Genomic DNA, 23,138 nt, shown 5'->3' on the forward strand with positions numbered 1-23,138 from the left:
ATTTAAAGGACCTGTGAGGAGGTTATAAGTAATCTGAAAATAGTATAATTACAAATGTTTTCCTGCTCATAATCCACAGCTAAAATGTGTTTATCAGCACCAAAATCGGAAAATTTCTAAATGCCACGTCTCACCTGGATGACCTGGGCAATCCTTTCACAGCAAAGTAACAGACCTGCAACGTTTGGTGGTGAGACGCAAGATCTGTCTGTTTTCTTGAAGAAAGAGATATAGAGCACAGATTAAAACATGGGTTAACAGTGGTGTCAAAAAAGAGCTGCTCTCTACTCATTTACTTCCAAAATGCACATTCCTGAAAGAGTCTCGTGGGTGATCGTGCTGATGGGAAATGTAGTTCTTATCCTTGGAAAAACAATAACTTTATTTGACAGTCTTTGGCCCAATTTGACCCAGAAAGAACACCTAAGCCTGAACAAAAAGTCAAAGAAAATTTGCCTAGTATTTTCGAAAAAGATGTTCTGTGAAGTAACACTCTTCTGCTGCCAATTGCTCATCCCACCAAAATTAAAGAAGTCTTTTGACAAAGCTTCTCATAGCTGTCTGCCACCCTCTAAGAGACAAGATAACAGGTGCTTCAAGTCCCTGCTGATCAGTGAAGAAACATGACTCTATGGAGGACCAAAACTGCCAAAAATTAAAAAAAAAAAATTAGTGGAAGGGAAAATGAAAACAAAATTTAAAAAATAAAAAAATATTTATGTAAGTAACTAAATGAATAAATATGAAAATAAATGCAAAACAAATTTGAAATAGACTAAAATATCAGTAAATAAGGAAATAAAAGCGCCCTGCTCTCATATTTATCTATTTATTTTGAGGCAGACACTAGCTGCAAAGACAAGAGGCAACACAGATAAGCAATGTTCAATTTTGAAAGCTATAGAGAAGATTAATATAATTTACAACTAGGAAACAAGTTGTCTTGCTGATGTTACTTTTGATTTGAATTTGACTTTCGTGAAACTTTCTAGATGTGGCCCGAATGGAAGCTAAGCAATGCTAATAATGTTAGCAACCTCCCTGTGTGTATAGCCTCACTTTTTTATACATTTCCTTTCCATATCAATGTATAATCAGTCACCGTGTGTTGTTATGGATGTGCAGTCTCTTAGTAAGCAATAACCAAGCCAGGCACATCTATTGTTATGTAAACACGATTTCCTACTTTAAAACTGCCATGGCCAGTTGTTATCAGCTGAAAAGGCTGATGAACATTTACATTTTAGGATATATCCTTAGAATGAGTCTAGTGAATGTGAGCAATACTAAAGACTACTTTCTAGCTGTGTACAACAATACCATTCAACTTGGATTTCTTTTTATACAAATAGTATAAAAAGACAAAGTTAGAGTTATCAACAAAGAGTTATCAAAACAAAGTTAGTGTTATCATGGAGATAAAACATTGTTGCTTTTATTCTTTTCACAACAGTATGTCACAAGCTTGGAACAGCATCCCTTGTTGCTCCAACAGAAAAAAGAAATCCCCCCAGTTGAACTTCCATGACTTCCCTGTCAATTAAAGTATCCTTGCCAACTGGGTGAGGGTAACCGGGAAAGATGAGGGACAAAGCTTTGCAAAAATTTGTGGAAGCACCTAGGCGTGCAGTGAACATTTTAATCCAGAGGATCTACAAAAACCAACACAAACCAGTGGACGAACTCACACCAAACATGGAGCAGTACCTTCAAGATTTTACTGGAATGACTGTGGTAATCACATGATAATTTTAAACCTAGCTATCAAAATTGTCTCTCTGTTCATTAGTAAATAGAAAATGCAGTTTCATACTAAGTGATGGTCTTTGAAAATGACTCCTTCAATTTAAAACTGCTATGGACGCCCCGGAAATAAAAGAACTTAGAGCCTTTGTCTTGCTTGTAATGTGTTGTCTTTGTAACCACAGCCATAATTCTTTCAACATCATTGAATCACATATTCAGTGGATGGGTAAGGGACTTTGTGAATTCAATACCCTGAAAATAGCAAGAATAATAAATAGAAATTGTTTCGATTGAGAGCTTTGATCAAGATTCAGTATAGTGAGTTGTGATACAAAAGGCAAAAAAATAAATAAAAATTGATACCTATTGAGGATCATGATATATTCTAATTTTGGGCCTGAGAGGTTAGATTTCATCACATGGGAATCAGGGAAAGGGGGATGCTGGGAGGGAAAGAGGGAAGGGAAGGGAGAATCTTGAAAGAGAAAGCAAAAAGAAGAGAAGAAAGCTCATTTGAATAACATTTTCTTCTGTATTTCATGCTGGCAGTGTCTGCCTCAAGAAAAATATAAAAACTAAATATGAGCGCAAAGCGCTTTTATTTCCTTATTTATTTATTTTCTAATATATATAGTCCTCCATAGACAATGACCCATAACTTTTTATGACATTTTCAGCTCTGACATCCTCTGATTCACCAAAACTGTTGCTGTGTGGGCTAAGTCAGCAGATGCATCATGTGGCTATTGCCACATTTGATGTAACACAAGAATTTTGAGTGTATTTTAGGATACAAGTTGTGATTATTTCACATTAAGTCAAGATTTCCTGTAAATTAAAAGAGCCCAAAAGACACATGGTTGCTAATGGCTTCCTTAAGACCATCACTTCAGTCCTTGTTCTGTTTTTGCCATAGCAAACACATGAGTAAGAGTCCCCCCCCCCCCCCCCCCCCCGGGCTTTACAAACTGAAAGTGTTTCTCTGAGTGTGTCGGTGTGTGAATGGTTTCTCTAGTAGTGGTTTAGTAAAGAGGGAGGGAAGGAGGCGGATACCGAGTAATAATCAGTGAGTGAACTTTCTCACTTTCAGGACTTTCCGGAAGTTCGGGCATGTGATCGAAGTTTGACTTTGATCCGCTTTCACTTCTTGTCAGACGTCTGCAGGAGAAGCAATAAACCCTTGGGCATAACTGGATAATGTCTTCCTTCAAAGTCCGCAACATGAAGATATTTCTAGGAGCGCTCATGGTGTTTTTTGTAACAGGTAAACCTTTATTTTATTCATTAAAACTATTCAGAAGTTTTGTTTGAGGTTGTCTTTTCATTGTTTCATGAAAATGGATTTACACGCATTACACGTGAGGACGTGCTGGACATTAGTGGTCGTGTAGATCAAGCTGAAACTGAAGTGATAGTGAGGTAGCCTACCACCTCCACTTTCCACAAAATTATCTTGTGACTAACTTTTTGGTATGTTTGAGTGAATTAAGTGATTTATGGAAATTTTTGGTGTCTAACCGTTTGCATAGTCAGAATCATGTCAGGGCTCAAATGTGAGAGAATGTACGTCTCTTCAATATCATATATGCATCTTTTTTGAAGGTCGGGAGTGCACTGGTATCATTTTGGTTTGTCATTTTTATTTCTTATAAAATGCGTGTCATGACTGCGTGTTAACAAAAGTGCCTCATTTTCTCAACACGCTATCACTTGTTTGATGCCTACACCACATTGACAAGAAATGAATCATAATAATGCAGTGATGATTTTATTTCTTACAAACCTCAGGATAATTCCTCAATAAGTGACCTGGTAACTCACAAATAATGCTTTTTTTTTCTTGCGATGTTCTTCTCAGAGGTGTCTGCATCCTAGATGTGAGGCTCTTCAGTGAAAATGCATCATGTCACACGTTTTGAAACAGTTCAGTTAGATGCATAAAAGCAGGGCTTCTAAAATATTTGGATCAGAATGCCAGGATTGTTTATAATAGGATTAATCATCAACTTCTCCGTTATTTCCTCACTTTTTCCCTTGAGAGGGGAAAACAAAGTGAGGAAGGAGTGGCTGTGTGTTAACAAAAAGGGTCAGTGGTAAGGGTCAGATTTGTTCTATTTTATAACACTTGTAAATTCTTGTAAGTACATAGGGAGGATCATACCAGTACAGGTAATTAAAAAAAAGATTTTCTCTTTTATGGAAAAAAAACAGAAATCAAATGTACCATTTTTACAAATTTAAACTGTAAACATGTATTACTTACTCTGTTTTGTGAAATGGCTCTTAAATTGTGAAAACTGTGGAGCCTGCGGAGGGACAACCAAAGTTCATACTAAAAACACAATAAACAGACACAAATCACAGCCTAAGCACTACAAAGTACATGTCACAAATAATGGGACAATGTTAACTTTATAAAGTTGTTTTGATCTTTAAGTCCTGGTTAAGTATGCCCTCCAGTTCATTCCAAATGTGCAGGATATTAAAAGATGACAGTTTGTCCACTTATGTTTGGGTGGAGACGATGAGGAGAGTTAATGGCTGGGCTCTTTTTTGCAACTGTAATTATGCTCATTTCACATCCACAAGAGCCATACTTTGCAAAAAGTTAGCTTAACATAACGTAACATAGCATAATTAATTTACCTAATGTTAATAAGTACATGAATACATCATACCTCAATACATGTCACAACCTTCATAGCAAAAAAAATTCATGTGACCCTTTCATCTTCAAAATTATTGTTTTCCATTATTGACATTTTTAATAATCTTGATTTGAAGCTTTCACCCACGATCTTCTGCTCACTTAAAACCGATGACGTTATGTCTCACAAAGTTATACCTGTAAAGTAGGTGTGCTTGGGGCTTTCCAAGATTTCTTCATGCTTTTTCCAAGCGCCATAAAGATCTGATTGTGTCTCCTTTGACCTGAGTGAAATGTGTGCTTAGGTCTTATCTGTTTTCATAAATCTCTAAAATAAATGATACCTATCATTCAGCTGCAGTAGTGTCTCTAAGTTTTTAATTCTAAATGATAAGATGATAAGTATTTAATGATAATTACTGGTTGTGGAAATATATCTCTTAGTTGTTGATTAATCTTGTCTCATATCAACTTGACCTTGTTTGAAGTACATTCAAATATTAATCTTTACAGTTCATTAGCCAGCTTTTAACTTAATGTTTTGACCTTTCATGAGTTGCTCAAAGAGTGGGTACCTTTTGGTCTAGATTCTGTCCCTCTGCTTTCCTTGTTGTAGCTTTACATGATTTGCAGCTCAAAAAAATCCCTGTTTTATCGCACTGGTGTTTATAAAAACCCTTATTTCAGTTTCTGTCTGGAAAATGAGAATGGCAAAACACATGTAGAGTGAAAAAAAAAGACAAAATGAAATTTGAGGAATGCTGTTTGGATCCCTTATCTGTGCTGCATTTCTGTCCTGCATGCAGAAACTGAGCTTAAGAGTAAAACCTTAGTGGCACTCCTCCAAGATTTTGTGTTAATCAGAGTTACTTTGCAGATCCCAATATTAACCCTCATTCATCTTTCTTTTGTAGGTGAGGACAGTATAACAATTGAAGGTTTCCTAAACGAAAGTGTCCATCTGCCATGCAACTGCTCAGGGAGAGACCTGAGAGAGGAGTTTCGGTGGCAGAAAGGAAAAGGAGATAATGCTCAAGTGCTGTTCAGTTACAACAGCATTTACAATATACGTGAAAAATTCAAGGGAAAGGTCCATTTATCTGCCCCTGAGGGAGGGGCCAACTGTGATTTTTTCCTAACCAACATCACAGCAGGGGACCAGGAGACATATGTATGCTCTTTTAAGAGGTCAGGAGGATACACCTATCGCTCTGTAGATCTAAAGGTTTATGGTGAGTCTTTATTGTGCACACCGTACGCATTTGATCACTGCTTAATTACCCAATTTAACCAATGTAAAAGTCAGATAATCCTGTATGATTTTACCCGTATGTCTTCTCTCAACAGCCAGGTACAACAGGTGTGTGAAGAATGTCAGTGCTAAAGTTTTCCAGTGTGATGTCAATGGACGCTACAGAGATGCTGAGATTTGGTGGAAAATGGATGGAAAACGTCTTAAAAACTCAACCACGGATAATATAGCTCATTATTATTCGTGGGATAATTCCACTGGCCTCCACCACTTCCACAGCAAATTCATCACTAATCGCAGCCTAACTGCAACACCTTCATGTCATGTTCAGGCAAAATACGAATTTAAGATCAGTGAAACCTGTGAGCCAGAGACAAGTAAGAATGGTTTTGATATAACAAAGGATGAGATTCATTTAGAGTCTTTATATCGTTAGATAAAACACTAACTTTATGGGTATTTATTATCTTTCCTAGTCCTAGGTCCTAGTCAGGAAATTCCCCAACACTCCTGGAGATACTTGACGATAATTCCAGTTACACTGGTGCTTGGCATCTTTGTTTACCTGTGCTATCGTTTCAGACTCTCACGGTGAGTTTTCCACCTTTAATGACTTTATTGGAGTAGTACCAACAAAAGGACAGTTGCACAATGTCGCAGTTGCTCAATCGAGCTGAAATCAGTTGTGTTGTTTTGTGTAGAAATCTGTCATAGCTGCCGGATCTCAAAACAAACTAATTTGTCTTTCATTATTTTTTTTAGAAGAAAAGGACAAAGACAATTTTGCATAGAAACACAGAAAATGAAGGTGACGGCGTGAACACACTCCCTGGTCCATCATTGGAGTGGCATTGTGCCAGGGTGCCGTCTCCAGGCAGGTTGAGTCCTGTAAACATGCCAATCGTGGAACGTGTTTGTTTCTAAAAGCATGTCCATACTGTGAGATTTTTCTGAAGAACTTTTGGGGGCAGGAGTGACAGAGGGACTTGTCACATCTGGGAGAAACCAGACTGCTGAGTATCTTATCTGTCTTTGAAAAAATGTTCAAGAGATTGCTAGGATGTCGTGCATGGCTGCCAGACCAGTTTCATTTAGAGTGTTAATACCCTCAGATATATCAAAGCGTCATCTTGAATATAGAGAGAAATTTGTCGAGTCTTGTTTTTGTGGAAGATGGTATCAGCATTGTGTGACTGTTTTAAAAGCTGTTGCTCACTCTTTTTGATTTTGGGAGATATGTTCGCCGCGCAAGCAGCACTGTACACTTCATTATACATTTGTTAAATGTTTTACATGTACATGACAAATGGCGACTACTGTAAGAGGTTTTCAGTACAGGCTGTATCTTCAATTTTTTTTTCATCAAGGGCATTTCAGACTTGTGATTAACTTGCAGGGTTTGTTTCACTTCTGTATTAAACAGGTTCGGTTTATTATTTGTCACGTGTGGTGGAACAAGTTTTGTGTGAAACTGTGAATTCAAAAGGCCATGACATCAAATGTGACGTCTCTTAAGGTTCCCTACATGGAAATAGACTTTTTTTCTACAGTGACTTCTTTCCGTCTGAAATGAGGTTAAAGCACTTAAAGCACTTAAGGAAGTGGGGAACCATTCTGCTGATTATGAAACCAAACTTCTCCAGGAAGCTGCAAACCAAAATTAAACCATCAGGAAACCAAAAACAGCTGAAACATGTGGATTTAATAAAGCTGTAATAAGACAGCAGAAATAACCTAAGCTGTAATAAGACAGCAGAAATAACCTAGACTGATGGTGCTTGACAGTGAAAAAAAATCAGGTAATTTAACATGACCTAACTAAGTACTTGTTATGTACAGTTAATTCCTCTTGTAATTTTATTCTCTCTAAATATTCCAATAAGCTTTTTTTTCTTGCAGATGTTGTACAGTTTGAATGGTGATGTATTTTTTTTGTAAAAAGGTGATGCAAAATTTTCGACATTATTGTTGCTGTGTGATGCATTCTCCCTGTGTTGGCTCCTGTCGTAAACAATAAAATAAAGTTTGTTGAATTCTTTTTCCTCTGCATGGTACTGTTTTTATTTAAAAATTTTGAGACCACTGGCTTTAATATCACAACATGTATAAATAATAAAATTAAAAACTTATAAATGAATACTTACATACACATTTTAGCTCAGATGTGCAGTTGTAGGCAACATTTAGAAGTCTGAAATATATAGACGTTAGGCAAATTAAAATTTTGGCTAAATAACGTCTTTCATCATTATATTCTATATCTCAATATTTTTTTCCAGTAATGTAAAAGATATATCAGTGTAATTCCAATGAACGCAGATACCAACACTGGAGCGTTGTCGGTGACGCAGGTGCGTAGTACGTCATCTGTGCGTGTGACGCACACAAAAACAGGAAGCAGCTGAGGCGGCTAACTGGTTAGCGCCGGGCTAGCGCCCAGAAATGTTTCCGAGTCCGAAACTTTATTTCTTTGAATTAATAAGATGGAATGATGTTGTTATTTCATCCACGGTAAGATAATTGGACTATGCGAACTGTTGTTACCTGCCGAGTGTCAGCGTAGTTGTTGAAGCGTACAAAGATTGCCAGCTTTGTGCTATATAATGGCATAGAAATGGCCTAAAGTGTTGTGAATTGATAACTTGATTTCACGGGTAAAATATGGACCATTTAAGAGCATGTTTGTCTAAATTAACGATGTGTATGTGTCCCCAGCACGTACTAACGCCCATTCCTGAACTGTGATTTAAGATACTGAGAGAATCACTGCCAGCTGATAAGACAACTGTATTTGTCAGGTGTTGGCAGATCATGTCATGAAACTTATCATTTGTTGTGAATTATACCTCATACACATTTTAAATACTTTCGTCAAATTCACCATTGTGTATTTACAACTTGCTTGTTAAGTTGAAGGATATATGGTTTATCACTTTATACTTAACAATTTCAACATTAGATAGACTAATGAACTAAGACTGTAACAGCCTATCTGTGGAAAAAAAAGCGACCAACTTATTTATGTGTTTTATCAGCTATAAACTAAACGGATCAGGATAAACTGTTTTTTCTTTTCTCCCCTAGTGAAAGGCACAGCCAAACAAAACATCAGCTATGGGTCAACGGAGGAAAGCCGCAGTGAATGCTGCTTCATCTCAGACAGTCTCCAGAGCTCATGCAGAGGTTGCCAGACCGCCCCGCAAGAAACACAGAATCTGCATGGTTTCTGACTTCTTCTATCCGAATATGGGAGGAGTAGAAAGTCACATCTACCAGCTATCTCAGTGCTTGATTGAAAAGGGACATAAGGTGGTGATTGTCACCCATGCCTATGGAAGAAGGAAGGGTGTCAGGTACCTGACCAACGGATTGAAGGTCTACTACCTCCCCCTGCAGGTGATGTACAATCAGTCCACAGCCACCACCTGCTTCCACAGTCTTCCTCTTCTGCGCTGTGTGTTTGTGAGGGAAGGTATCACTGTGGTGCATGCACACAGCTCATTCTCAGCTATGGCCCATGATGCACTGTTCCACGCCAAGACCATGGGCCTGAACACGGTACGATCAAAACCATGTGACGTTATTCTTTTTACAGTTCAATGATAAATACTGAAGAGACTCATATTTTATAGGTGTTCACTGACCACTCACTCTTTGGCTTTGCTGATGTGAGCTCTGTGCTGACCAACAAGCTTCTGACTGTGTCCCTGTGCGACACCAACCACATAGTGTGTGTTTCATACACTAGTAAGGAGAACACAGTGCTCCGAGCAGCACTCAACCCAGAGATAGTGTCTGTTATTCCCAACGCTGTTGACCCAACAGACTTCACTCCTGATCCTTCTCAGAGCAAAGATGACACCATCACTATTGTTGTGATCAGCCGTCTTGTCTACCGCAAAGGTAACAGAAGAGACTCATGTTTCTGCTGGTTATTGTACGCTGTGGTAGTAAGCAAAAGACTAGCATGGTGACTTAAGACACTCAGGGAACATTGTTAGCTGTATTAAAGTAAAAACTACAGTCATCATTTGCTTTTCCTTCTCTTTAGGAATTGATCTTCTAGGTGGAATTATACCAGAGCTCTGCCTTAAACATCCAGATGTCCATTTCCTTATCGGTGGAGAAGGACCAAAGAGGATCGTGCTGGAGGAAGTGAGAGAGAAATACCAGCTCCATGACAGGTACAGGCTTTGGAAACCTATATCCATAGTGTGAGAATTAAATGTCCAGCCCTGGCAGGACTAGCCAGACGGGCTTTTTGGTGTTAATAACCATCTTCTGGTCACTGCAGGGTGCGTTTGCTGGGAGCATTGGAGCATAAAGATGTCCGTGGAGTACTGGTACAGGGTCACATTTTCCTCAATACGTCTTTGACTGAAGCGTTCTGCATGGCCATTGTAGAAGGAGCCAGCTGTGGACTCCAGGTTTGTTCCCGATTATTTGACTGCCTGAGACTCTGACATCATGGGTTTGATTTAAAATAATCAGGCTGAATCATGGTAGAAAAACTTGTTTGAGTGTTAGAAGCAACATTGAGGCCTCTACAAGATAAATTTCTTCTATTTGGTGACCACTCAGGACCTATTTAGCACATGCCGAGGTCTGTGTTGGTTTTGGTTTCAGCTTCAGAAGAGACAATTTTCTCTGTCCACACCCTACACTGGGACCCTATACAGGGTGTGGTCTGAGACTTTGAGCCGCTTCTGGTCAACACTTTCACTCTCCTCCCCTAGTCATAGTAAAGACAAATAATTCCTTATTCTTAATCATAGGGGGAAGATGCTCTTTTTGTACTCTCATGCTGAAGGTGCTGGTGCTTTCTTTCTCAGGTGGTTAGCACCCGTGTGGGGGGCATCCCCGAGGTGTTACCTGATGACTTCATTACCTTATGTGAGCCTACGGTGCGGTCGTTGTGTGCTGGTCTGGAGACGGTCATTGCTCGGCAGCGTTCAGGGTTGAGCCCTTCCTCCGCATCTGTTCATGCCAGAGTGAGGAACCTCTACACTTGGAGAAATGTTGCAGAGAGGACTGAAAAGGTTGGTAAACACTGAAACATGTTGAAACATCCTGTTTCATTCAGTCATTCAGTTTATATCTGAGTTAGATTTGTGAGTCATAACACAAAGGATACACAAACATGAAGCTAGCAGGTAAATGAAAGGTATTTCACCATAATACATGTGTCCCCTTTCAGGTGTATGACCAAGTGGCTGGAGAGGAGGTTCTTCCCCTGGACAGACGGTTACAGAGGCTGCGGTCTCACTGTGGACCCGTCGCTGGCTCTATCTTTGCATTTTTTGCTGTTTTAGACTTTCTCCTCCTGCTGCTTCTGCAGTGGTTGGTGCCAGATCACATTATGGACATGGCTGTTGATGCCACAGGCCCTTCTGGGTTATGGAAACAGGAGAGGAGCGGTAAAGACTGTGCCATGAATCCAACAACTGAAACAAAAACAACATAATATCTGTTACACCATTCTTTTGCCACATCTCTTTCTTCTTTGGGACTAACATTGTTTACATGCACTCATCAGAGGGGACCTGCTCCAAATTGTTATGTAACTTAAAGTGAAATGTTTTAATTATTAATTTGAACCTGTGGCTTTAAGGGAGATTTAAAAAAAAAAAACTTTTTATTTTCTTGCACTGAACATGGGGAGTTAAAGGGCTGATTAGCTGCACACTAACAGGGAAATTGAACAGCAGTAACCTATTCTCACATGGATACCTCATGAGGAGTCAGTTTATTGGAAACATTCACAGAAATGAACATCTTTGCTATTTTCCTAAACCTTATTTTGCTTAAAATGATGCCACTACTCTTTGGTAGTTTTTAAAGTGAAGTATTTATAAAGCAGCTACCAGAATTTTCTTGTTTCCTTTGTGTTGCACAGATAGAAAATAAAGCACATTTGTTTTTACAAAGTTTCATTCCCTTCAACTCTTTTTATAATCTCAAACATTGGAGCAGAATAATCTTGAACAACACGCTCACAGAAGCCGCCTGGAAACACATCAGACGACGACTTTCTTAGAATCAGCGTAACAAAAGAGGGAGAGAGCAGTTTGCAGTGAATGGTGCCAGACAGAGGAGCTGTGAAATAGGAGGTGGTATGTAGAGTTTTTCATGCACAACAAAGGGAATGGAGAAATTTAGTTGTCAAGTTTCTTGTAATAAGACTAATGTCTTAAAACAAGTAGCTAAACAAGATTTTTTATGCAGACTTTAAGTAATTCAGGTGCCATTTTTGTCTTTTGCTATCTTGATTTGAGATATTTTTCTGTGCGTTTCAGATGAGTGTGGCTCATATGAGGCCTAATGAGAATTTTTTTGAGTAGGACTAAGACATAAACTTGCTAAAATTTCAGTTTCTAGATGTAGCGCCCAGCCCTAACTGCCTTGTCCAAAGGGTACCACAGGCCCATCTGAATAACCATTGTTATTCACATACTGTAGACTTCTTCTATTGGTGGGTGGGAGGTGGCAATGTGGGGGAGGTGGCCGAGGGCTTGGATATGAGGGGACGACTGACTCCAGGTGCTGAGTATCTGCCTGGGCGAGTTTGTGAAGACTATCTGAGGGCCATTTACAGTCATGACTGCTGTTCAAAGAGAAGTTTGCCTCATTTCTCAGCCCTGGCAGAGGTGTTCGTACATCTATGGAGGGCTGACATGCAACTCGCTGATGGCTGGTAAGTTTTTTTTTCATGCCTCTTTTTTTGTTCTATGTTGTGTTTTATTAAGAAGTAAACTCAGAGCTACAGATCAGTTACAACTGAAACTTTGTCTACCAAGATTTTTGACTCTGACTCACACAGTTCTGTGTTTTGGGCCAGAATGAGTCAGGGAAGTCAATAAAATCTTGTTCAGACAAGGTTGATGAACCTAACAATGGACAGAGCCGTATGTCCTTGAGCATACCTGAGACCCTGCTCACTGTAGTCTCTGTGTCTCAGACTTCTCATCAGACAGAACTCCTCTCCATGAAGCAGCTTTCCAGGGCAGACTGCTCCAGCTGAGAAGTCTCATTGCCCAGGTATACATTTATTCCCTTATAACAGTTTAATTTACCTGCAAAGTGAATGGCAGGGAGGAAAACAAGCGCATAGGCCCCAAAACCCCAGTTCAAGTTTGTATCTCACTGCATTATTACCTAACAGGGCTTCCATGTGGACACTCTCACCATGGACAGAGTCTCCCCTCTCCACGAAGCTTGCCTCGGAGGCCACTACGCCTGTGCCAAGTTCCTGGTGGAGAACGGTGCCAATGTAAGAATGTTTTCTGCTTAGTGTGTTGTGTTGAGTCTTTATGTCAACATGCTTCACTAGAGGTCTGCAGGAGTGGTTTTTTTAGCTATGGTTTCAGTCAAGTTTGTTTTTTTTTTTTAATTGAAACTTTTTAGTTTGATAAATTTTCCTTTAATTTCTATTTAAAGGTTGAGGCCACATCAACAGATGGCGCCACACCTCTCTTCAACTCCTGCAGCAGTGGCAGTGCAGCCTGTGTCAGGCTCATCCTGCAGTACAGAGCATCAGTCCACACCCCCTACCTTCTGAAATCACCCACCCATGAGGCCGCCAGAAAAGGTGTGTTAGTGTGTAAACACTCGTGAGCCATGAAGCTGTGACCTGATGACAAACATATTACGGATTCTGATGCTGGCATGTATCTCCATCAGGTCACAGAGAGTGTTTGGAGCTTCTGCTGATGTATGGGGCTCACATTGACATGGAGCTGCCAGAGGTGGGGACTCCGCTGTACTCTGCCTGTACGGCTCAGGCTGCAGATTGTGTAAAACTGCTGCTGCATTCAGGTACTTAGAAACACACGAGCTCATCACATCTAAGCCCAAATGTTTCTACGGAAGTATATGACCTTTTGCATCTGTGTTGAATCAAAGGTGCAGATGTTGGGCTCGGATGTGGACAGGACAGCCCTCTGCACGCTGCCGTTCGATGTGGAGCAGCTGACGTAGTGGATCTTCTATTGGACTTTGGGGCCAATGGGTGTCAGAGGAACGCAGAGGGAAAGACCCCGCTGGATCTGTCATCCCCAAACAGTGCAGTGAGACTTGTTCTGCTAAAAAAAGGTGAGCCACCTTTGCATATCAAACACACTAAATGCCGGATTGATGAATTTGCAAGAGGTGTATAAACCTTAGCATCTGTCCCCACAGGTCCATGTGTTCTCTCTCAGCTCTGCCGGCTGCGTATCAGAAGGACTTTAGGAAGGAGTCGTTTCCACCGGGCCTCCAGCCTCTTCCTTCCCCACAGTATTAAAGACTTCCTGCTCTATCAGTGACATCCTGCTTCTGTGGCTTTCTGTGCTTAAGGCAAGTAAACCAGAGAAAACCCTGCTCAGAGGAAAGGACTGACTTCTGTCACAGACTGTTACTTTCTGTGTTTTATATTTTTGTACGTTTTTGTACAGGTGTTTTAAAATATGATGGATTTCATGTATAGCTGTTAAAATGCATCAGGGTTCATTTTAACTCTTGGTGAAGAGCTTTTGTTGACATCTTTACAAATATTGGAAGTGTAAAGCTGACTATTGTAAAAACATTTGCTCTGAAGTGAGGTTAAATAAACTCCAAATGTGACATTTATAAAAAAGAAAGTGTATTGTGGGTGGCTACAAAGAGGTGTGTAAACTATGAGCCTATGAGGAAGTTTTGAAAGCTGCGATTCCTCAAATGTCCACTTGAGGCAACACGCACCCATTTAAATGTGCAGATTTGTACTGCAGAAATAAACATGTTTGCAGCCTGGTTAAAACATTTTTTTGAACTAAGCTCTCAATTGATGTTTCTCATGTCAGCAAGTCTTAGCATTTGACATAAGATCTATGACACTTGGTAATTTACACTGTCAATCTTAAACTCCATGAAAGGAGAAGGATCTTAAAGTCAGAGGGATGGTCGAGTTTGTTGCTAGAGTCACTGAAGCAGAATCACCGTCACTGTTAAAATGCCAGCTGCAAAGGTCGTCCGATGAATGACTCGATGGTTGCGGTTGAGTTGATCTATCTTGACATTTTTCTACCTTAACTGTGCAGAAAAGCCTCCGCAGTCAATGAGGGATGCAAGCTGTGATATTGTGCGTGGCCTTTTTGTAAATGTGGGTGTATCGATGGTAGCTGTTGTTGCAGATGCAAGGTTGATATGAGAGCACCTCAAAGCTGTGTACAAAAGGATTTCTACGAGTCTAGACAATAAGGATAAATGGGGGTCCTTCTGTTTAAACAGTCTGGATGTGACATTGCAAACAGGTCAATTAACATTCATACCTAAATCTAATCTACAACAAAGTGTCTTCCTCTCTGGGGGTCATCAGAAGTTTGTCAATTAGTAGAAAAATGATGTAGTGTAAATTTAGCAAAAGGTCGGTGCAAATATTAGTTGTTTACTCCCAACAAAAAAGAGTCCACAATCATTAAAAACTTTTAAAGATGTAGAAAAAAACAAAATGGGGCCTGCAAAGAAGATTAATTTTAAATAATCTTTAATATTTTCTCCAAATACTCACAGTCAAAATATACAAAACAACAAAACAAAACAACACTTCCACCAAAATATAGAAACATTTGTATAAAACATGTGACATTAGACTAAAATGACTTTACTTTTGACAATTATATGACACTTGGAAAAAAAAATACACAATCTACAGTGCAAAGACTTATAGTACTCAAAACATCTGGACCATCCAGACCCAGTAAAAGTATCCCACCATTTTGCGTTTCCATGACTTTCACAGATCACTTAAGAGTTATAAATCACTGACAATAGTACAAATAGTGTGAGTCCTGTTTAGGACCTACTGCGTGCAGATAAAGAAAACAACATCCCTCAGACGGTGGTGATATTTGTGCTCTTGCTGCTCTGTTTGTACACCACTCAGGGAGGACGGCAGCACAGGAGCTGCCTGTTGAAGTGTTTCCTAAAGCTGTTGCTCATCAGGTAGAGGGCAAATGGGTTCACACAGGAGTTGGTAAAAGCTAGCATACGTGCAAACACGCTGGCTATGAAGTGACCCAGAGAGGTGTCCACCTGGTTGTAGTGGTAGGAGCGGTACAGGTAGATGACATGACTGGGCAGCCAACAGACAGCAAACAACCCAACGAATACCAGGACGGATTTGGCCACTCTGTGTCTGATCTTGATCTGGGAACAGAAGGCAAAGAAAGAGCATCAAAACAGAAAGTTCTGGACTAAAAACAGCTTCTTGAGCTCTCACCTGCCTCTGTACGAAAAGGCTTCCTACAGCAGGTAAAGCTGCTGATCTCCTGACCAGACTGGAAGCAATGAAGCAGTAGTAAACAGAAATGATGAAGAGTGGGATGATGTAGAAGATGAGGAAGGAGGCTGTGGAGTGGATTTTGGGATGCAGCCTGCCAACGTCAGGAAAAGGCGCACAGGTCACAAAGGTCACGTTGGTGTGGCTGGTGGTGAAGGTGTGCAGATCGGAGAAGATGGCCTCAGGGATGGCCAGGGTCAGGGACAGGAACCAGATGGCTGCAGCTTGGAAACAGACTCTTAGCTTAGCGTTGGATCTGTGGTTGTCCAGAGGTTTTATGATGGCTTTATACCTGAAAGACAGCCAATGAGCAGGAGCTTGTGTTCTTATTCGGGAACCAAAAATAAGATTGAGGTCACTTAGCTCACTTAAACAAATTTGTCTGCACATTTATGCGACTTAAAAGCAGTTGAAGTTAATATTAGCTCCAGCAGGGTGAGATAAAGGAGGTTTTTTTATTTGATATATCAATGAAAGATTTTATTTCTCTCTCAAACACTGAGAGATTTCAAAAGGTTTGGATTTGTGGCGTCTTAAAGAACCTGACGTCTCCTCTAACACTTCTGAGGTGCCATCTTCCAACACTAGATCTTTGAAAGTAACATTATAAATTAAGATTTGGAGGAGAAGACAAAGTGTGAAAGCGTTTTGAGCTGGAGAAAAAGCTCACCTGTCAGCGGAGAGAGCAGTCAGGGTGAACACTGACACCCCCACCGAGGTGAGCTGGATGAACGGGATCAGTTTGCACCCCACCCTCCCAAAGAGCCACTCATCCACCAGGTATCTGCTCGCATCCACCGGAGCACAGGTCACCAGCAGCAGCAGGTCCCCCAGAGCCAGACAGGACAGAAACAGGTTGGGCACAGTCCGCATGGATTTCACCAGCAGACACGTCTTCATCAGAGTCACATTCCCCACCAGACCCACGACAATAATGGTCCCATAGACCGCAGCGATCCAAATCCCAGGGAGCCACATGTTGAGCTCATGTTGCGCTCCAGTGGAGTCGAAGAATACTCCAGAGACATTCAGAACCCAAACCTGGCTTTCCTCTGTTGTAACAAGAAGTGGATCCTCCAGAGACATATCAGCCTTCAGGATGAGGGCAGAGGTTTGAGCAGGGAGTCTCCTGGTGCCTCACATTTATGAAGAATTAGCCCCCCTCCTGTGCGTGCGTCATTTCATGGACCTCAGGCTGAGCTTTGTGGGCATCAGTGGGAGAAAACGTCTGCAGGGATTAGCTGATATTTTTCAGCTCCAAGAAAATCAGATGTATACTCATCACAGGAGCTTTTGTTTGGTTGGAAATGAAATTTGTTTTGTACAAAAGTGTCCTGAAAACATTTTCAATAAAAATGCAAATGGAGTGAACTCATACAGATGTTTATCAATATTTGTCTCCCAGTGTTTCTTGAACTGTTTTGAATTACTGGACTCTTCTGCAGTCTTCATAAATGTCTTTATGCCAAACTTCAATAATATTTCAAAGAATAGATTTCATTCAGAGTGCATCATTGCAGAAAGTATTCACTCCCTGAAAAGTGTTCAGGACTCAAGAGGAAAAACAGCCCTCAAAGGAAAATAGCAGCTTGGACTTGAAGAATGATGTGTTGTGAAATCAAAAGCAGGAACAATCCCCAGAACCAATTACATTCCCACGATTGCTTCTTCAAGTAAACACAAAACGGACTCAAAATGAATCAAATCATGTTTTCTGAGCTGCAGCTGCATCCACTTCTGACGTAGGCTTTCTCTCCAGTCAGAATAAATGGAAAAGGCTTAGCTTGTTCTTTCTATGTGCTCTGCAATTTTATTAGTCCCATGTAAAGTAAGATTTGGTTTTAAGATTATATCTTTTTAGCCTTTTAATGTCCTTTTTATCATCTTCAGAAGGGAGGAATTTTTTAATCAAAGTCTCATTGAAAGCTAATCTCACAGTCCTGTCTTGGAGAACCCTTCACGCACTTTTGATATTCCAGAGAGTGACAAATAAAACAACTCCAAATACAGCTCCCAGAAATGTTTTACTGTTAATCAGGTCGCAATATCACTGAGTTATTTTGTGCTTATTTCATTAAGTAACAACATAATTTAACATCACCAGCCCTCCCTGCTATCAGCTTTCACAATAACACTCTCTCTGATCAGTTCTGCTTTCAGCACCATGGACAGCACCCTGCTGATCCTGTTGCCACCTGGTGGTAAATGTGCTGAACTGTTGTGTCCTGGGTGAACAGTCAATTATTATTTGGATAAATATCTTTAATCTGAATCTGCAAACCAACTTGTGACTGGAGGTAAAGACCAAAAGCAAAAGATTGCTCTGAAACCCAGAGCTCTGAGGAAAACCTCTGATAACAGCAGGAAGAAACTTGCAGCCTTCTTCACATCACTTAAAATTTGGAGTCTCATTTAAAATGTAGGACTCCACGTGTATTCATGGACTGATTAAGTTTCATGTTGTATGATTAACCCACTTCCTAAATGTGAAACTGATCCTCGGGCTCTGTCAGATGATATTAAAGTGAACCAGTGCAGGTCTCTGGAGGCAGACAGGCTGCAGGTCCCATCAGCCAATATGAGGCTGAGCCATCACTGACATCATCCAATCAGCTGAGGGCTCAAGTGTTGGATCCTCTCATCCTTGGATACCTGATCAGTCAAACCTTTATCTGTTTTCCTGTTGAGGGCTCACACTCTGAGCTGTTTCTGTCTGGTTATCAGGGATGGAAAACACTCGGTGCTTTGCCAACCCTTTCTCTGACTACAAAGGTGCCTTGCTCCAGGGTCAGGGCGCGCAGGTCGTCGTGCCAGCCGTCGTCGCCTCCATCGATAAAGTCCTGAAACAGGTCCCAGTCGACATCAGTGACTGCGATGGAGGGCTGTACGACGGCCCAGCAGGGGTGGCTTACATGCTGTATCATGTCAGCGAGTGCCCGCTGTTCTCCGAGCACCGGGACGTGTACCTGAAGACGGCCAAGCAGATCATCGACGCGTCGGTCAGATTCGTGGACGCGGAGCCGGATAAAAACATGCGTGCTGCCTTCCTGCTCGGGGGGGCGGGGGTCTACGCTGTGGCTGCGATGATTTACAAAAGCATGGGTTTGGCTGATTTCGTGAAGCCGCTGACCAAATTTCGTAACCTGTGGGAGGTGTGTGCTCCCATCAATTTCCTGGAGTGTGGGTCGGATGAGCTGTTTGTGGGGCGGGCTGGGTATCTGTGTGCTGCCCAGGTCCTCAAACAGAAGCTGGGTATAGAGGTAAGCTTCTCAACCACACCAAAGGGGGGGGGGGGGGGGGGGGGGGGGGGGGCGTCACCTCTAAACACTGATTGGGCTGTACATCACACACATTAAACCAAACACAACCAACTTTAATATTTTTCTGCTGATATCCCAGTTTTGATGTGAAGACTAAATGTGGGACACGTATTGAATTCCAAGGGAAACAAGCTAGGTTAGTGTATAAATGCGACTGAATGGCTTGTTTGGCAAGTCAGATATCAGCAAGATCATCATGAGATCTGCTCAGTTTGTGACTTCACTAGTCGGTGAATTTTCTTTAAAAAGCAAAAGAGAAAACCAACTTTCTTGTTAAGCAAAAGTGAAGGAGGCTTCTAGAAAGCTGGGTTCTGAAATGTTTGGGTGTTTCTTAAAGAGACAGGAGCATCATATAAGCAATTCAAAGACAGCCAGGGAAGGATTTCATAAGCTGTAAATCATGTAACGCTGCTATGAGCTACCATAGGGAACAATAGGATGCCAATAATTTTTTTTTTAATATCCAAAATCTGAATATTTCTGGGCTTGGGAAGATCAATTTGAGTCTTGATTGCAGCTGTTGTGTGTTTGTTTTCTGTGAAACACTTTGTTCAATCTTAGTATATTTTGTCACAAGACACAAAATCAAGAAAATATTCAGCTAATAAAGGTATCAAATAGTAGATTAAATGACAAAGATTTACAGGTAACTTTAAATATTTCAAATATTATTTTGTATTTTTTTTAAATGAGTTCCAAATTTATCTCTGTTGATAGATGAGTTCTTCAGCCACAGATGAAATTACTGCTCTTTAATATAGTACTTTTTTTTCTAAATTTATGTCTCATGTCTCATTCCTTCTTTTTAATGCTTCTTCTTACTCTGCAGATTCTGAGCAAGGATCAAATCAAATCTATCTGCCAGGCCATCATTGAATCTGGAAAACAGTACGCCAGGAGGAAGAGGAAGCCCTTCCCTCTTATGTACTCATACTACGGCACAGAGTACCTCGGTAAGAACCAGAGGTTTGAGACGCACTTTGTGAAGTGAAAACTCTTCAGAGGTGTAGGTTTGGTGTCAACATGTGTAAAGCTATCCTTTCTTTCCCTGACTGCACCGGATGACATCAGCTGTCAGGGTTGGCGTAACTTTCAGACCAACACAGAGTTCATAGTAAGCAAAGCCTCGCTGGCTGCATCTGCATGGGTACAACACAAACTTTGGAGATGATAAGGAGTTAAAAAACAACTTTTGGAATTTCCTGGAAAACTCCTGGCTGAACATACAGCTGCATGAGCAACATTTAATGTCCCCAACAACAACAATGATAAAGTGAGGATGAAGAGGGAGTTCACAGACGATGAAGAGAGCTGTGTTTCCCGTGCATGTGCCCAGAATAATTCTCAAAGAAAACTGCATGATTACCATTAATTTTAAATCTGTTTTCAGATAAGAGTCTTGTTTCTCTATTTTTTTTTTAACTTGTTCTTAATTTTCAACAGTGCATCATGTGGTTTCAGGTCTGGAGGGGTGCTTTGGTAAACAGGATGGTGGTTGTGCAACAGCATATTTACTTGAGAGGAACTCTTAAATTTCCTCATAGCTGTAAAGAAAGTTAATCTTGAGGTTAAGAAGCAAAGACAACGTGAATCCTACTAGTGTTTCTTCTTGGATGCTGTGGTTTTTCTGAGTCTGGCATGCTGCTGTCCTGCATGGCTGGTTCAGGAGGTGCATGTGTTCACCCTCCTTCACCTCCTGCTCCTCTCAGGTGCAGCTCACGGTCTTTCATCAGTGCTGCAGATGCTCCTGAGCTACCAGGACATGCTCAGTGGCACAGAGAAGGACCTGGTGTGGCAGAGCGTGGATTTCCTCATGAACCAGGAGCAGAACTGTAACTGGCCCGCAGAGCTGGGCGCCATCATCGAGCGGGAGAACGAACTGGTGCACTGGTGCCACGGAGCCCCTGGTACAGTTATCACCAAGCGCTCACAAAACCATTCTCCTAGTTGTTTTTTCTGTCGTTTTATTTCTGTCTTCATCCTCTCATGCAGGTGTGGCTTACCTTTTTGCTAAGGCCTACCTGATTAACAAGAGGCCCCAGTACCTTGACACGTGTATCCGCAGTGGGGAGCTTGTGTGGCAGAAAGGTCTGCTTAAGAAGGGACCTGGGATCTGTCATGGAGTCGCAGGAAGTGCTTATGTCTTTCTCCTGCTTTATCGGCTCACAGGAAATTCCAAGTACATCTACCGTGCTCAAAGGTGCTAAATAAATCCTGCTCCTGTTTCTCAAAGTAGGCAGTCACCTTACTTTAGGAAATGTCTGTTTTTAATCATGTCTCTGCTCTTCTTTTCCCTCCAAAGGTTTGCAGAGTTCCTCTTCACAGAGGAGTTTAAAGCAGGTTCCCACTCAGTGACAAGTGTCTACAGTCTGTTTGAAGGTCTGTCAGGAACCATTTGTTTCCTTGTTGACCTGCTGCAGCCGGACCAGTCGGAGTTCCCTCTGTTCAGCGTCTTTGTGTGAATGGACCGAGGTGAACTGCAGGTCGATGACCTCAGAACTGTTTGAAGCTCAGTATCAAAGAGGCTGGAGAAGTGGAGGGTTAATAATTTGGGGCGTAGACCTTACGTGTGAGTAGGATTGATGTAGAAAAACTGTGTAGTTGATGTCCAACTTTCAGGCTTTATTGGATTCATTCCACTTCCTGCCAGTGTCCAATTCAATTTAGTCAACAGAGCCAAAGCAGAGGTTTTCATATTTGGGCAGACAAACAGAGAGGAGTCACATCTCAGTCAGATTTAATCACATACGGGTGTGATTTTTGTGAATAAGTGTTTGTAAATAGAGATCGGTACCATGATACAATGAATATCATCATGACAACTGCAGAGCTTCTCTGAAAATAATCATAACTTTAATATCAATATGTGTCTGTTGCAAAAAAAATCCCCAAACCATATCACTTGTAGCTTAGCAAGATTCTAGTCAATGCCTCCAGCTTGCCTAAACACATAACTATTAAACTAGAGTGCGCAGGTATTTTGATTTTCTGAGCCCATACTTTGTATTGGCCATTTGAAAAGTGGAACAGCTTTTATGTTGATTGTAACTCAGGTCAGAAACATAGAAACACTAACTGTAGAGGGTTGGAAAAAGAGGACAAACAGGTGTCACACAATGCCTTTAAATTTTCTAACAATTCACCAGCTCAGCGTCACATATCACACCTTTAAGAGTACACTATCCCTCAAACTACTCCTTACACCACCTTAAATTGGACATAGAACATATGGTAGTCAATGCTGAAGATAACAAGTGGACCAACCATCAGATACTGAAGGAAATAACAGTAGATTGTTCATTTTATGGTGTGTTTTATTATGGATTCACTTGTGTGAACTGAAGTTACACCGTGTGTAGCAGTGTCACATCTGTGTCTATATTGAGTGTTTCAAACTGTTTGACTTCGTTCAGTATGTCGTGATTAATTGAACCTTTTCCCAGTGGGAGAGTGTTGTAGAGGATTGTATTTATAGATGTCAAAATGAGGCCTTAGAAACTAAACTCAAGCATTTGGATTTGATCACACTTATCAGTTAAAAAAAGAAGAAAGTAAAAAAAAAAAAACACTGACAGCTTTGGGAACTTGAAATGCTTTGGGCAGCCAAGTAGATTTAAAGAACTGTGAGAAATAAATAGAAAACCAAAGCTGTTTCCTGAAGCTCATTGTGCCTGTGGTGGAACATTTAAAAGCAGCGTATGTGTGTGCTGTTTATGCATTTGCAATCAGAACTATCAAGCTTAATATTGCTCTAAATAAAGTGTTCAGAAAATCTTGTTTCTTTTCTTCTTTATGGTCAGCGATACACTGAAACATTTTTACTGATTTTAAAACTGTGGAAAACTTCACACAGACGGTTCAATACATGGATGAGTT

At 40.8% G+C, this 23,138-nt stretch overlaps 5 protein-coding genes across 7 annotated transcripts; 4 read left to right on the forward strand and 1 right to left on the reverse strand.

The window, feature by feature from the left end:
* The first annotated feature begins 125 nt into the window (after positions 1-125).
* On the forward strand, positions 126-7,376 carry LOC141808843 (uncharacterized). Of its 3 annotated transcripts, XM_074695585.1 has the most exons (6): positions 126-190; positions 2,901-3,010; positions 5,308-5,625; positions 5,741-6,022; positions 6,122-6,236; positions 6,408-7,376. In XM_074695585.1, the coding sequence occupies exons 2-6, from the start codon at positions 2,944-2,946 to the stop codon at positions 6,463-6,465; spliced, it is 840 nt and encodes a 279-aa protein (XP_074551686.1). In that variant the 5' UTR covers positions 126-190; positions 2,901-2,943; the 3' UTR covers positions 6,466-7,376. The 3 variants fall into 3 exon arrangements, with proteins under 3 accessions (XP_074551686.1, XP_074551684.1, XP_074551687.1); XM_074695583.1 differs by lacking the exon at positions 126-190 and having other exon boundaries at positions 2,763-3,010; XM_074695586.1 differs by lacking the exon at positions 126-190 and having other exon boundaries at positions 2,763-3,010; positions 6,128-6,236.
* A 621-nt stretch (positions 7,377-7,997) lies between these two features.
* On the forward strand, positions 7,998-11,551 carry piga (phosphatidylinositol glycan anchor biosynthesis, class A). The gene is made up of 7 exons (XM_074694865.1): positions 7,998-8,156; positions 8,730-9,203; positions 9,278-9,548; positions 9,697-9,829; positions 9,940-10,072; positions 10,478-10,684; positions 10,843-11,551. Exons 2-7 carry the CDS (start codon positions 8,760-8,762, stop codon positions 11,107-11,109), a joined length of 1,455 nt encoding a protein of 484 aa, XP_074550966.1. The 5' UTR covers positions 7,998-8,156; positions 8,730-8,759; the 3' UTR covers positions 11,110-11,551.
* A 691-nt stretch (positions 11,552-12,242) lies between these two features.
* Positions 12,243-13,975, forward strand: asb11 (ankyrin repeat and SOCS box containing 11). The gene is made up of 7 exons (XM_074695198.1): positions 12,243-12,339; positions 12,604-12,683; positions 12,808-12,915; positions 13,083-13,233; positions 13,326-13,460; positions 13,548-13,736; positions 13,824-13,975. The coding sequence occupies exons 1-7, from the start codon at positions 12,243-12,245 to the stop codon at positions 13,946-13,948; spliced, it is 885 nt and encodes a 294-aa protein (XP_074551299.1). The 3' UTR covers positions 13,949-13,975.
* Positions 13,976-15,277: 1,302 nt separating this feature from the next.
* LOC141808905 (gastrin-releasing peptide receptor-like) lies at positions 15,278-19,179 on the reverse strand. Its single transcript, XM_074695681.1, has 3 exons — positions 16,613-19,179; positions 15,883-16,234; positions 15,278-15,809 (listed from the first exon to the last, which is right to left on the reverse strand). Exons 1-3 carry the CDS (start codon positions 17,026-17,028, stop codon positions 15,543-15,545), a joined length of 1,035 nt encoding a protein of 344 aa, XP_074551782.1. The 5' UTR covers positions 17,029-19,179; the 3' UTR covers positions 15,278-15,542.
* LOC141808904 (lanC-like protein 3) lies at positions 18,561-22,992 on the forward strand. Its single transcript, XM_074695680.1, has 5 exons — positions 18,561-19,202; positions 20,092-20,215; positions 20,972-21,169; positions 21,255-21,462; positions 21,565-22,992. The coding sequence occupies exons 1-5, from the start codon at positions 18,669-18,671 to the stop codon at positions 21,722-21,724; spliced, it is 1,224 nt and encodes a 407-aa protein (XP_074551781.1). The 5' UTR covers positions 18,561-18,668; the 3' UTR covers positions 21,725-22,992.
* Positions 22,993-23,138: the final 146 nt, after the last annotated feature.

The sequence above is a fragment of the Halichoeres trimaculatus genome, unplaced genomic scaffold (assembly GCF_033239565.1).
Source record: "Halichoeres trimaculatus isolate MK-OKI-2021-1 unplaced genomic scaffold, fHalTri1.1 fHalTri1_scaffold_19, whole genome shotgun sequence".
NCBI classification, from domain to species: Eukaryota; Metazoa; Chordata; class Actinopteri; order Labriformes; family Labridae; genus Halichoeres; species Halichoeres trimaculatus.